General features: G+C 29.2%; 1 protein-coding gene across 2 annotated transcripts in view; it reads right to left on the reverse strand.

Moving 5' to 3' along the window:
- Positions 1–2502: 2502 nt before the first annotated feature.
- The window catches only part of LOC136987836 (cytosol aminopeptidase-like), a 29949-nt gene continuing 17777 nt past the window's right edge, over positions 2503–14674 (reverse strand). For both annotated transcript variants that reach the window (XM_067285583.1, XM_067285582.1), the window contains exons 5-15: positions 14076–14144; positions 12424–12526; positions 12173–12325; positions 11943–12098; positions 9146–9270; positions 8968–9056; positions 8211–8313; positions 7941–8020; positions 3251–3400; positions 3091–3184; positions 2503–2718 (exon numbers count right to left, since the gene is read on the reverse strand). In XM_067285583.1, the coding sequence (XP_067141684.1) occupies positions 2663–2718; positions 3091–3184; positions 3251–3400; positions 7941–8020; positions 8211–8313; positions 8968–9056; positions 9146–9270; positions 11943–12098; positions 12173–12325; positions 12424–12526; positions 14076–14144 (1178 nt within the window). In that variant the 3' untranslated portion in view covers positions 2503–2662. The remainder of the gene's footprint in view (positions 2719–3090; positions 3185–3250; positions 3401–7940; positions 8021–8210; positions 8314–8967; positions 9057–9145; positions 9271–11942; positions 12099–12172; positions 12326–12423; positions 12527–14075; positions 14145–14674) is intronic.

The following is a 14674-nucleotide window of genomic DNA, read 5'->3' on the forward strand; positions in this document are numbered from 1 at the left end:
AATATTCCTTTTTTTGGGGGAAAGGAAATAATAAAAGATGGATTATTATTCTTTACATTTTCCTCTTAAAATTTTATGCTACAATACTTATGACCTAATATATGCGTGTATATATACATATACATACATACATATAACTTTCACTTCTATATAATTAATTTTTTACTTAATCTTTATAAATTCTCAAATAATTTCCCTTTCATTTAAATTTATAGGAATGGATCATTTTTAATTTTATTTTTATTAAATTTATATAATATATATATTATATAATTAATAAGGAAATAGTTAAGTTTTGCACGTAATAAATAATACAATTAATAACAGCATTCTGCACGTGGTTCAGCAGCATCGTCGTCATCTCACACCTGATTCTGCAGTATCAACAGAATCATCTCACAACATCGATTCGTCAGATAATATTGCTGTTAAACTGAGCTTTCAACAGATAAAATCTTACTGTATTTCTATATAAAGGATAACTAAAGTGGTTTTAATAAACAAAATTAAAAAAAAAAATGGGCGAAGATTATTTTAGCAAAACACGATTTTATTTGAGTTCAAAACCCGTCTTCCATACGTCTTTTAACTATTCATACAAAAGTATATCGGACCATCCCTCATAACCCGGCCATATCCATTGTGGGCTTGGTTGAAACTATACCCAAAGGTTTACTCGATACCCACAGGACAGTTTAAAAATTCCCTTAATTTAGAATTTGTTCAATTTCTTCCGTGTAAATTCTCGAAAATACCTTAATAAACAATTGCATTTACTCATATTTATACCTGATCAATTTGATGTACGTGTACCGTTATGTATAAATAGTGGCTTCCAAAGCGGGTATACTGGCATGTTAGCCAGTATACCCGCCAGAAGAATCTGGATTCGAGTACCGATTAGATACCCATGATGGACATGGAAATAGTCCTCTTGATGCACGCAGACTAATGCTAGATTCTACAAGTTTACCATTACAAGTGTATAACGCTTTAAAACAAGAAAAAAATTAATACTGATATTAAAAATTTGTGTTATTAGCAGGGCCAGATTTAGATGAAAAGAGGCCCTAGGCTATTCCACTTATGAGGCCCTTTCACCTCCCATTTTTAAGTTTGTTTATTAGTCATATGCGTAGAATTTCTCCTTATTTTCGGTTCAGTGTTTTAGTGTTCACTGTTTTTAGAATAGTGTAATTTTAATTTTGCTAACAATTTGAATGTAGGCCCCTCTTGATCTTGAGGCCCTAGGCTGAAGCCTAGTTGGCCTATAGGAAAATCCGGCCCTGGTTATTAGCTGTCAACATAGTATACCCGTTGTTCAATTTGAGCAGTGGAGACGAATAAACCCGAATTTTACAATAATTACATACAGTAACAACCAGTCTGTTGCTTATTTTTCGAATGTAAACCGCTGGCCATTGAGAAAACAGCTTCATTTGAGAAAAAATGCATACAAAACTTCCTGAAAAATTTCTGCTGTGAAGAGTTGTCTGTAATTGGAGGTTCGACTGTATATTTTTTATTTCAAAATATAACTATTTCACGTAAAAAACGGGTAATTTGGAACTTTTGGATTATTACAGAATTTCAAGAAGTATTCTCTGAACTGAAATACATTAGCTATCATCTAAAGTGTAGGATTTTTCTCCTATTTTTAATGTATAAACATTGAAAATACATACTATACTAAATGAATTTGTGACCCAATACAAACTTCTATTTGCTCAAAGTTTAACACCATCGCTAAGAATTTTCTATACTTTTTATAGCTAAAGTAATAAATATCAATCAATGCTATCTTTAATAATTAAGCAGTCTTTGAGCCTTCTAAACAAACATAACTAGTTATATAGCAAACTTCATGATTCACAAGAAATTGGCTGTGTAATCAGTTACATTTACTTAACAGTTTAATTCTATTTCATTCTTCAACACAATCCAATACTTGAAAATAAAAAAATGAAGTAAATCTTTCTTCCATTTACATAATCATCTAGATTCAACTGGTTATCGTGCAGTAATCTTTTGCATAATTATCGCTTTTTATTCATAAAAATGAATAATTAATTAAAGAATTGTTTATCGTGTAAGTGACATCTGTCGTCGTCGCCAACGATTGCCAAAATAGATAATGTTAATATAGAGTGCCCGAAAAGTTATCGTGCGGTGAGAAATTTGTAATGAGATTAAAGGTATGTGTACGGCATTGCATACGAGACCCGTAAGTCTGTCCCGTGTTTCCGTACATGGAGTTATGGAATTGCTCACGAGTGTTCTGGTTTTTGGACTACAGTTTTTAAAGACTTTTTTGCCGATAGTAAAAAATCTTCCACGAAATCTGGTCTGCTCGATCTGCAGATCACACTCGCCCAGATTTCGGGATCTATAGAGGACATTTGCAATAGTAGAAAAAATTGAATTATTTCTGAAGACATTACAAAGATGACCAGTTACCATTGTATAAATAAAATATAAAACTAATCAAAATGTAAGCAAATATTTTATCACATTTTGGTTTAATCAGTTTTTTGATACAAATAGTATCTCTGTATTGATCATTACAGCCATCACACCAAGTAGAATCCCAAAACAAACAGTCAATACAAAAATTAACTGAAAATAACTGCCTTTATGTAGTAAATCATTCCAGTAAGCATGATTAACTCTGTCTTGCTAAGGCTGACATAAATTCCACTAGTGTTCGAGTTGGTCTTCCTGTAAGAAATATTTCAGAATTGATTAATTATTGCTCGCAGCCGAAATATTTTAGATTCGTCATAAATAATGCATTAAATCTCTAAATATACACACTTACGGAGTGAACTGTTTACATTATTTCTAAGATAACTGAATTAGAATCAATTGTGTTGCTAATTAATCTATTGATACAAGAGCTTTTATAATTTTGCCTTTTGTGGTTGTCATTGAACGTGTTAAAAAATTGCAATGGATTTTGAATATATTTAGAGCACTTAAAGATTATTCTGTAGTAAGTGGTTACATTTTGAGATTTAACTAAATATTTGCCACTGTTACAGTTTATATATATACATATACAATTGTAAAATATTTGACATTAGTACTTACCTGCCAAACCTTTACAAAGATATTGGCATTCGTCTTTGTTTTCCATTACACCAGCAATATCTAAATGCATCCATTGGGGCATTGTAACAAATTCCTATTCAAATAACGAAGAATTAATTAAAAGTAATCTCGCTAAAATCAATTACATTTAATAAATTACCCATAAAAAGGCTGCAGCTGTACAGCATCCTCCGGATCTTCCATGTTTTCCAATATTGCAGAGATCGGCTAAATGGCATTCTATCACTTGTTTAGTATAATGATGGAAAAGGGGCATTCTCCACATTCTGTCTCCGGTGTACTTCCCTGCCTAAAAAAATTCATTAAATTTTAATGTTTTGTAATGTTTTGTAGCAATGAATGAAAACAAATTTGGTGATAACATTTTCAAAACTATTAAACAAATAGGCAATTACCTAAAAAGTTGAGTAAAATTTATAAAATGGTTAAATGTTTTGAAGTTAAATTTCATTTTAAAATCAAGGTTCTCTTAATAAATAGCAAATTTTTAGAATTTTCTACATACATATTTATAGTAATTTAAAACTTAGGAATGTATAAAAGTAATTATAAATTTCTTACTTATATTTTTGATCATCACATATCTACCATAATATTTATCAATTTATTAAATGTTAATTTTGTACAAGTATAAAGTTACTTATGATATTATAAGTGACTTCCTCTGCTAATTTAATATGAAAGTTTTAACTTCTTTGCAATCTGACAAGACTCTCCTTAAATGCAAACTAATATAACTTAACAATTACAAAAATATTTTTGTAATTTATCTTCAAAAAATAAAATAAGTTTGTTTTAGAATGAAAGTCTAGAACTAATACAAGGGTGTACCAATAGATGAGATGGACAGACAACTGCCTCAGGCACCAAATTTGAACATACACTTATCCCTCTTTTTGTGCAGTGGCCACGCTCCAAAAAAATGCTAAATAAAGTGCTACACAGTAGACGCATTGTGTAGAGAAATGCTTGATAGGATCCACAACCTCAATGAAACAAAAAATAAGCAATTTACAAAAGAAATACATTTACTCTAACATCATGTATCATTAACATTATTTGTACGTAAAATAGTAAAGACAAGGTAGCATAGGAAACATAAAATCAACAAACACTATTCTCTGATGTACATATAGTACAAGAAACAAGTTATTTAGAAATCACATAAAAATAATCTACATAAAGAGGGATAAGTATATGCTAAAAAGATATCATAACGTTTATACAAATGTAAGTTCATAATCAGTTACAAAATTACTTGAAACAGCCTTGCTAAAATAGATAAAAAATCTTTTGTTTAAAAAAAGTCTGAGATGAGCCATAATTTTAAAAATTACAGTTAACGTTTAAATTTATTAGTAGTATTTGGTTTCTTATTCTTTGTATATCAAGAAATACTGGTATATGAAAAAACTAAATATACATGCATACTCACATTATACAACTCCTAGACAAAAAGTTAGAATATTCACCTAACTGAAAGTTTAGTGTACATTTTCTCAGGAACAACACAGAGTATGAAACTTTTTTCACCCTACATAAACAATGTTTATGTATATTTATTATACCAATTAATTAATCAGACAAATTACTCAAACGTTTTTTTGTTACAAATGGAAATGCAATGACAAAAGAATAGAATAACAAAAAAAAGCTTACAACTCACAAACCAATTACCCAGTGTGAATAACGTTTAAGTGATGAACATTTTCGTTACCCCTTCTGGGCACTTCTGGTCAATTCCTATTTCAACTAGGTAGGCTGGCCATTGACATTTGAAAATAAATTGAATGGTATGGATTTCAAATAAGGTATGCGCATGCGTTCTCTGTAAGATGATTAAAAAGGTCAAACATTAAGTTGAGTTGGAACGCAGAGAACTACTGCGCATGCATTCGGTTCAAAATACGATTGAAAATTAAATGTCTTTGTCAAGTATAGCAAGATAATATGTTGTGGATATATCCACGTCCGTTTATTGTAAACAGTGTGCTATCTCCACTTATATTCTGATTGGATCATGTGATCCTTTTCCATACAAGATAGCAGCATTCAGAGCCTTGGTTAGAAGAGCCTACATGCACTATTTAACTCCACAAGCACTAGCACAAGAATTAAAACTTGTAGAAGAGATAGCCAGAGCGCATGGTTACATCCACCTTGTACAAAAATTATGGGAGCACTACAGACGTACACAAGAAGCATACACCAGTTCCACGGAAATATCGAGAGATAAACAGGAAGAGGATAAGGAAAGGATCCCATCACTTTTAACCCCATTTAAAATAGTGTATAGCACAATTGCCAAGAGATGTTGGGTCAGTATTGTCTACAGGCGGTGCCCATCCATTTTCAACATACTGCGCAATGAAAAAGACCCTCCTAACCCCAACAGACCACCTGATGTTTATAACGTCCCTATCAGAGACAACAGGTATGATAGGGAAATGGTTTATGTTGGCTCAACTAAACGTTCAATGGAGGTCAGATTACAAGAACGTAAATCTGACATACGGCATAGTAGAAGTACGACTGCTCTCTCCACTTACGCAACAGACCCAGATATTATGGTGCACTTCTCCCGAGCCAGAATTATCCTTACCACCTCACACACAGAATACCTCAAATGGTTAGAGACCATCAAAATCTTTAAAGCCTGCAGCAGAACCACGTGCATTAATTTTAAGGAGGAGATGTGTCTGTCGATGGCATGGCAGGCTATACTTGACAAAAACATTTAATTTTCAATCGTATTTTGAACCGAATGCATGCGCAGTAGTTCTCTGTGTTCCAATACAACTTAATGTTTGACCTTTTTTAATCATCTTACAGAGAACGCATACGTATACCTTATTTGAAATCCGTACCATTCAATTTATTTTCAAATGTCAATGGCCAGCCTAGCTGAAATAAGAATTGACCAGAAGAAATGCCCAGAAGGGATAACAAAAACGTTCATCACTTAAACGTGATTCACACCAGATAATTGGTTCGCGAGTCTTAAGTTTTTTTCTTGTTATTCTGTTTTTTTTGTCTTTCATTTCCATTTGTAACAAAAAAACGTTTGAGTAATTTGTCTGATTAATTAATTGGTATAATAAATATACATAAACATTGTTTATGTAGGGTGAAAAAAGTTTCATACTCTGTGTTGTTCATGAGAAAATGTACACTAAACTTTCAGTTAGGTGAATATTCTAATTTTTTGTCTAGTAGTTGTACGTACATTATGTTTTATAACTGTGAAGTTAATAAATATTTGATGATGTATTATTTATGTAAGACCTAATACAGAGTTTTTTCTTTTTTACTCAACTCTTAAATTCCCTGACTTTCCCAACATATTTTCCAGTAAACTTACTATTTTAGTATTATAAACTGATGAGTAACAGAGCTTTATATTAAGTGAAAAACAAATAATTTCACATAAAATCTATTAAATCAATTATTATTAATTAATTAATCATAAAATTATTATTTGCATTTTAAAATTGTGTAAAATATGGCTGTCATTAAATTCAATTGATTAAGTTTCATTTTCGTATTCCATGTTCACAAAAAACAATAATATCAATGGCCAAGTCTCTATATTCTGCGTTCATGCACTTAACATAAAAAACAAAATTATTACAGTAGTCCGCTGCTTGGAGTTGTTCACATAATAGGTACAGCCACCTCTAATTGGTGAACTTTTTGTGACGACATTGCATGCAACCCTCGAACCCTCTCTTTTTTCCTCCTTGACGCGAGGCAAGGTATACATGTTCTTGCTCCTGTGTATTTGTTCTTATGTCAAACAATAAAACTTTTTTACTGTTTACATCTTGTGTGAATTCCTCAAACAACATTGTTAGCAGTCTCACATACACATACAGCTACTTAATTTAAAACATTTTTTGCTATAAAAATTTCCTTTGTTCTGAACTACAAATCTAGTATTTGTAAATTTCCAGAAAAATGAACAAATTCCCCGACTTTACAATAAATATAAGAGTTTCCCTGACTATTATATAAAATTCCTTGACATTTCTGTTTTCAGATTTTTCTAGCAAGGAAGGACACTTCATATATTTCTGCTACTTTTATACCACATTTCAAACATCACTCTTAATAACTGTCATATTTTCCTACCAGAGATTGACTGTATTCATAAGAAAATGTTAATTTTTAAGGTTTTAATATGAAGTTAATCATCATTTAAAAAATTTATAAAATTATATCGATATAGAAGAGCATTAAGCACAGTCAGGTTTTAACGGAATAAATCAGATTTTATTGGATTTTTTTTATAAGTTTTATAATAAAATTGTAAATGCTAGTAACAAATAAACTCTTCATTAAGTCCAACCCTACTCACGATATGATGCATGACCCCTCAACCTTTAACCACCAAAATTTAATAGCATCACTCCAACTAATACACAAACCTCGCTGAAAAGTTTCAGAAATTTCTGACATACGACACAAGAGTTATTAAGTTTCAAAGTGGGTAAACAAAGTAGTGTACCTAACACACTAACATCCATACATACGGGGGAAAAAATCCCTGAATTTTTTTGCATTTGTCGATGTTTCAAGGTCCCAAGTCCAAGAAATGTAAAATTTTGAGGTCATTTTTTGACCAATTGCTGTATTTTCTCTCTGTTGTATATAACAGCCAGCAAAGTAACAGCTTTTTAAAAACTTTAAATTCGGCCTAGTAAAATCTAACATGCTGATCATCTATTGACAAAATGAACAATGTATCATATTCTGTATTCAAACTTTAACTTTCTTAATCTATTTAAGAAAGCTTTAACTATAAGAAGATATTTTAGAATACAAATTACCTCATGAATAATTTCCCACATTTTTGTAGAATTTGTAAAAACACCAGTAGCTCCAGATCCAAGGGCAACGTCCATAGCACCTAATTAATAAGCAAGAAAGCGTCAGTTGTAATTTATACAATTAAGGATAATATACATAATTAAAACCACACAGAAAACAATAAATAAAAATTTAACTATTAAAGATTCATTCTTACATAAAACTCATTAATGTATGTAAAGTGATTTCAAAAGCTAGTTGATATTAATTATTAAAATGTGTGAAATTACCTGTTAATGTTGCAAGATCTATTATCATTTGTGGATTAAACGTGTGGGCGTAACACAGAGCATCTGCCAATATTAGACGTCCTTCTGCATCAGTATTATCCACCTACAAGAATGTTTTTACTGAGATTTGACAAAATTAATAAACTTATTTTTACTTTTGCATGGTGTTTTTTGGCTCAGCATTATTGTTCACTTAATAAATGATAGTGTATAAGTGCTTTTTTTGGCTTTGACATGCACTGACAAGTGAAAAAATAAATTGGTGCATTCTGCTTTAAGGTATTTTGTGATGAATATCTGAAATCTAACCTGCCATATTAGCATGATATGTCTAGTAATTAACTGAAAAGTTATTTTAAAACTCTAAATATTTATAATAATAATGCTAGACTAACATCACTATGACTATCTATTGAGAATTATCAATGAAAGATAACATGTCATACAAAACAATAATTCATTTAATCATTAATTTAATATAGTAAAATTAATTAATCATTAATAAACATGTAATTTAGTAAGGTGTTAGTAATATAAAAACAAATCAATATTTAAAATATGTAATTATATTATTTTAAAATCCCTTTTATAGGATTTATCATCTTTTATCTAAATTTTTAATTTTTACATAATTTATTATGTAAAAATTAAAAATTTAAATGAATTTCTTTTGTCGATGTTTTTAAAGCAAATAGAAATTAAGTTAAAGAAATATAAAATTTTTACAGATTTTTTTAGATCATAAAATTTTATTTACTTGAATTGTTTTCCCATTCATTGCTGTCACTACATCTCCGGGTTTATTAGCGTGTCCACTTGGCAAATTTTCACAAAGTGGCATTAATCCTATTTTCAAGATATTTTTAACAGTATTTAATAATTTAATAAGTGACAATGAAATATATATGATACTAGTTTTAAAGTACTGTACATACCAACTATATTTATAGGAATCTTAAGACTAGCGACGGCATAAACTGCTCCAATTATACAAGCTGCACCACCCATGTCGGCACGCATTAAGTCCATATGTAAAGAGGGCTTAATGGAAATTCCACCACTAGAATAAACAAAATATCGTTTTTAGAAATCAAACACTAAAGGCCAGTTGCACAAGTTACCATTTAAACTACAGATATGTGGAATAAATTTAATCTAATCTAATAAATAAGTATGCTTGCTGAATTACACGAGTTACTTTTATGAAGTGAATAGTAGACTGTAAAAACTGGTATTTAAATATAGGTAATACTATTACTAAAACATCAGTATCAATTTTCTAAATTTTTCTGTGTTACTCTGAAAGATTCATTTTCTTTTTGTTGTTAGTTATTATTGTTATGGTGTTCATAGTGTTTCCTACACCAGTTATCCAGTCGGGCTATGCCAGCTATATCAGTCTGGCATAGCCCGACTGAAGTCAAGACATAAATACAGAAAACATTTTTCCCCCCTTTTTTACATGTTAGTCATGTATGTGTCTGTGTTTAAGAATTTCTTGACTATGTGACGTGTTTAATATGGCAGCCTTCTGAAGTGTGATGTACGTACTGTTAAGAACCTCTAACGCTTCAAGAGTTTTGTGTAATAGATGTGGTATGACATCTCTGCTACAAAAAACTACTAGCACAATAGCTACCTTATCCATTCTCCACAGACACTTTATTTCATGGTGAGTACAGCATATTTACTAATTTTTTCTGTGTATGTATTTTGTATGTTGTGCGTGTTTGGAATAGTGATATTCATGATATATATATATATATATATATATATATATATATGTGTGTGATTTTGTGATATCTGGTCTGTTGTGTTGTTTTTCTATGATCATCCAAGATGTATATTTGTACTATGGGTCCTGGATGTGTAGTACTTTGTGTTTTTGTGTGCAAGCTTTTTTTGTATTATATTTGCTATTTAGTTAAATCGATGTGAATACTAGTCGTTATTATTATCATATTAATCTATTAACTATTGTAGGATAAAAATTTGAGTATTTTTAACAGAAAATGGTATCCACAAAAGACTTCTCCTCAGTATCTTCCACCAAAGAAAAAAAACTGCAACAAAAAAAATTGATGATTTGAGAATTTCCATCAGTAATTTACCAATATTGACAATATCAGTACTTTCCATATCCCAGTAAATAGTTATCAATCAGTTAGCTGAGAAATTCTTACTGTGCAGTAGTATTATCAAGAGCAATGGCAAACAAGATGAAAAGAAAAAGTAAGCAAGCAAACAGATTAGAGAACAGACATAAATATACATTATTGGAAAATCTGAATATTCACAACATAAAAAATGGTTGTGAATGACAGAAAATGAAGGCATTTTATAACTTCAACATATTTATGTATTTTATATTTTAATGTAAATGCCACCAGCCAAATTTTTATTTTTACTTAATATTCTCATGACTAAAACAAATAACTGAGATGAACATAGAATATTGTAATTGAGAGAAATGAAACAAAGTTTGTAAAAAGCAACAGTGTCAAAAAAATTTTTAACAGGATTTATATTTTTTATATTTGCAGTTGGCAAATGATTAAAATAAACATCTTTCAACTAAATTTATATGCTATATATATATATATATATATATATATATGCTATAAACTTAAATTTATATGCTTCTTTCATCTCAAATATTACGTAGTGCATAAAGAGCAAAATAATTCCGCTTCAAAAGATATGAAAAATTGGTTTACAGTCAATTTCAAAATAAGTTGAGTGGCATTTGAGTATTACAGTTATTAAAATTTACAAAAGTTGAAGTATCTTCAACATACTGATAACATAGAAAAAATAAATAATCAAGCCTAATTACTATATTTTCTGTAATAATCATCCACTTGGCAATTTTTTTCATTTTTGATGAGCAATTATTGGAGCAAAAAATATTGACATTGTAAGAAAGATAAAAGCATGATTCCAAAACAGATGCGAGACTAGTTAAATTGGAATACTGTGACAAATATGTAGAAAATAATTTGAAAGTACTTGAGTAGCCTTAATTAACTTCATCATTTTTGATAATTCTTGATATCAGTAATAGTGAATGCCGATAAAGATATTAGCCAGTATTCATTTATCTGACTTCGGTATTGAAAAATATTGTATCGGTAGTCGATTATTTAATAATATCAAACACGTTAACATTCCTGCATTTTGGTCAATCATTGCAATTGACCTCACAACAACATTACATCATTACAAGAATATTTAAATGGGCAATTATTATAAGAAATACGGTACTAATAAAATTTACTAAATTTTTTCATAGAAGTGTATATGCAAAATTGTACACATTGTGTAGAATGCCATTTGTGTTTTCAAATTTTTTGGATGTTTCTGAATTATTCAACAACTTACGCCCTTCTTATTTTAGAAACAATTTTTACTTCTTTAATTTTCATTTAAATGCAACTCATTCAAAATACCTTTACTAAATTTATTAAAATTGATATGTACTGTTTGGCTTCAGATTCTAATGTTAACTTGAAAAATCACTGAAGAGAAAATTTTAAAGATTAAAAACATTAAGGTTTTTGGGTATCTCTTACTGAGACAATTTGAATTTGTTTTTATATAATCATTTGTGAACAACAAAGTATAAGTATATTTACATGTAAATATACTTATACTTTGTATTATATGCTACATTTTTGATTATTCAATATTTATGATAATGTATCCAATACTTTTCTTGTAAAAATTACATACCTGTCGAAAGTAATGCCTTTTCCAACTAATGCCAAATGTTTAACACCAGGTCCAGCTCCATCATAGCTTAGTTCAACAAATTTTGGTGGTTCATCTGATCCTTTAGCGACACTTAAATAGGAGCCCATTTTCTGAGATTCAGCCCAAGCTTTATCTCTGAATGTAACAAATAAAAATTAATTCAGTGATTAAAAACAAAGTATATAATTTACAAAAGTCCCAAAATATACCTGATAATAACTTGAACTCCTAATGGAGTCAATAGATTATGAGCTATTTCTGCAAATCTTGTTGGAGTCATAATATTAGCAGGAGTTTCCATTAATCGTCTAGCAATATTCTGTCCTTCTGCTTTTACCATACCAATTTTCCATTTATCTAAGCTAACAGAGAAATAATAAAGCTGTTTATTTAATAAAATTTCTACAAAATAATTTTGTAAATGAAACCTAATAAATTAAAACTGAACAACAATCAATACCCTTCATTTCCAAAAGGTCGTAAAGTAACAATTGGTTTCTGCGATGATTTTGCCTTTAGTTCATCATACGAAAATAAACCTAGGTGTCCACCTTCAGAAGCAGCTAAATAAAAATTATGATGCTATGATTAATTATGAAAATTCTAAGTTTATAAATAATACATTACACAGCATCAAAAAATTCATAATAATAACATTATGAACAAAATACACATGATATTAAAAGCTACATCATAAAATACACATATTCACTATGTTGATATATATGAGTTGGCTTATATAGCTTCATCTGTATAGATATTTTAAAATTACGTAATAAAACAATATGATGCAATCTAAAATATACAGGGTGTTTTAAAAAAAGATGGGCAAAACTTTAAGGGATGGAAGAACACAACAAAGCAAACATTTCTTGTCATTGAATGTGTGGTCAAATTGGAACAGTGAAGTAGAAAGTACTTTCCAGCAAGTGAATAGAAGCGTGTTTTTCAAACATGTGGCCATTTGTGACCTCGACATCTGAAGAGATCGATCATTATTTCAATGCCAAGAAGGCCAATACGCATTTCGTGTAAGGAGCTGCCAGATGAAATTGCCCTGTACACTGCTGTGGAACAGCAACAAATGTACTGGAAGCATTTTCCCAATAGGCCAGTTCCCAATCAGAAAACATTGAGTACTGTACTTGCATCAGCAACTGTACAAGATGGGATCTTTTCTCAGCAACAGGCATAATGTAGGTCCATTAAGGATGGTAAGAATACCAAATACAATAGAGATTAAAGACTCTGTGTCATGTCATTACTGTGTTTGTGCCTCAACACTTCACATTCAATCATGCATTCTAGCAAACCTTGGCACAAAAGTCAAAATTACTATATTATATTAACAATAATCTTAAGATAAAAAAATAATATAAGCTAATAAATTTTTTATCATCAGAATTCGTCACTACAAGATGATAATTTTTACGCGATTATATAATAATTCCTACATTAAAAAAAATTACTCTGAATTAATTTTTTTAACTTATATACAATATACAAACTTATATAATCTTAATCAAATGATAACACTGGATTTATAGGGCCATAATTTGACTAATTAAATATATAAAAACAAATATCACAATAACATTTTAGTTAATTTCAGTACATGATTCATTATTTTTTGTAATTAATTTTTAGAATTAATCATACAGTACATGATAAATTCTAAAAATTATTAGTTCTAAAATGAAAATTCCAATTTGTGTAAAGTCCTATAATTGTCAATTAAAACCATTAAAAATGTTCATCTTAAATAAATTTGTGCTGATAAAATAACTTCTCTCTTTTTAATAACTACTGTAATTACATTTAATATTTATTATGTTTTCATTTTAGAAATAATAACTAGTTCATCTCTGTTCATTCCATTAATGATAAAAAGACTATAGACAAGTGTTTAATAATTAACGTTCAGACAGTCTGGAAACAGAAAAATCTTATTTCATGACCAGTGTTTTTTTTAACAATCATTTGACAAAGAAATATGTAATTTTTTTCTTAATTTTTATAAAATGTTCTTATTTGAAAACAGTTAAATAGTCAAGTTTATAGATTCTTTTAATTATAATTTCTACGTATCTACATTTAAAAAATTATGCTAACCTTCTGCATCGTCACATGTATCGACGTCAATTTCAACTGCACCACATTCTCGCAGCTGCTTTGTTCCAACTGTAAAAAATAAAATGTAACTTCATTACAATCATAATAAAAATTAGAACATCAGTTCAATATTATTTATTACTAAATTTTTTTCTGATTAAAGCAAAACAATTTATTTATGTTACATTAAATATTATGCACTCTAAACAAATTAAGTAATTTAAAATTATATTCTAAAAAATAATAAAGCCATGATCCCTTTACTAAGTAAACAATCTCAATAGTTTTAAAAATATATTAATTTTACTTAATTTACATTTTATAGTTAGATCTAAAAGGCAAGACATCATAATAAACTGAACTAGGCAATTTTCCAAAGATAAAATGTATGCTTACACTGAAAGATAAAATTTTTCTCTATGTAAATATTAGAAAAGTAAAAACTTTTCAATCTCTGTTAGTTTTTATAACAGTAACATTTTTAAAAATTTATTATCAAGATACAAATGACAATTAATAGACTAAAAAATTTCATTATGTTCCATATGTTTGATCAAAATGTTTACAAAGTAGAGCAGAAATTTAAAATGTTAAGCTTG

The sequence above is a fragment of the Centruroides vittatus genome, unplaced genomic scaffold (assembly GCF_030686945.1).
Source record: "Centruroides vittatus isolate TY-2023 unplaced genomic scaffold, ASM3068694v2 scaffold_2802, whole genome shotgun sequence".
NCBI classification, from domain to species: Eukaryota; Metazoa; Arthropoda; class Arachnida; order Scorpiones; family Buthidae; genus Centruroides; species Centruroides vittatus.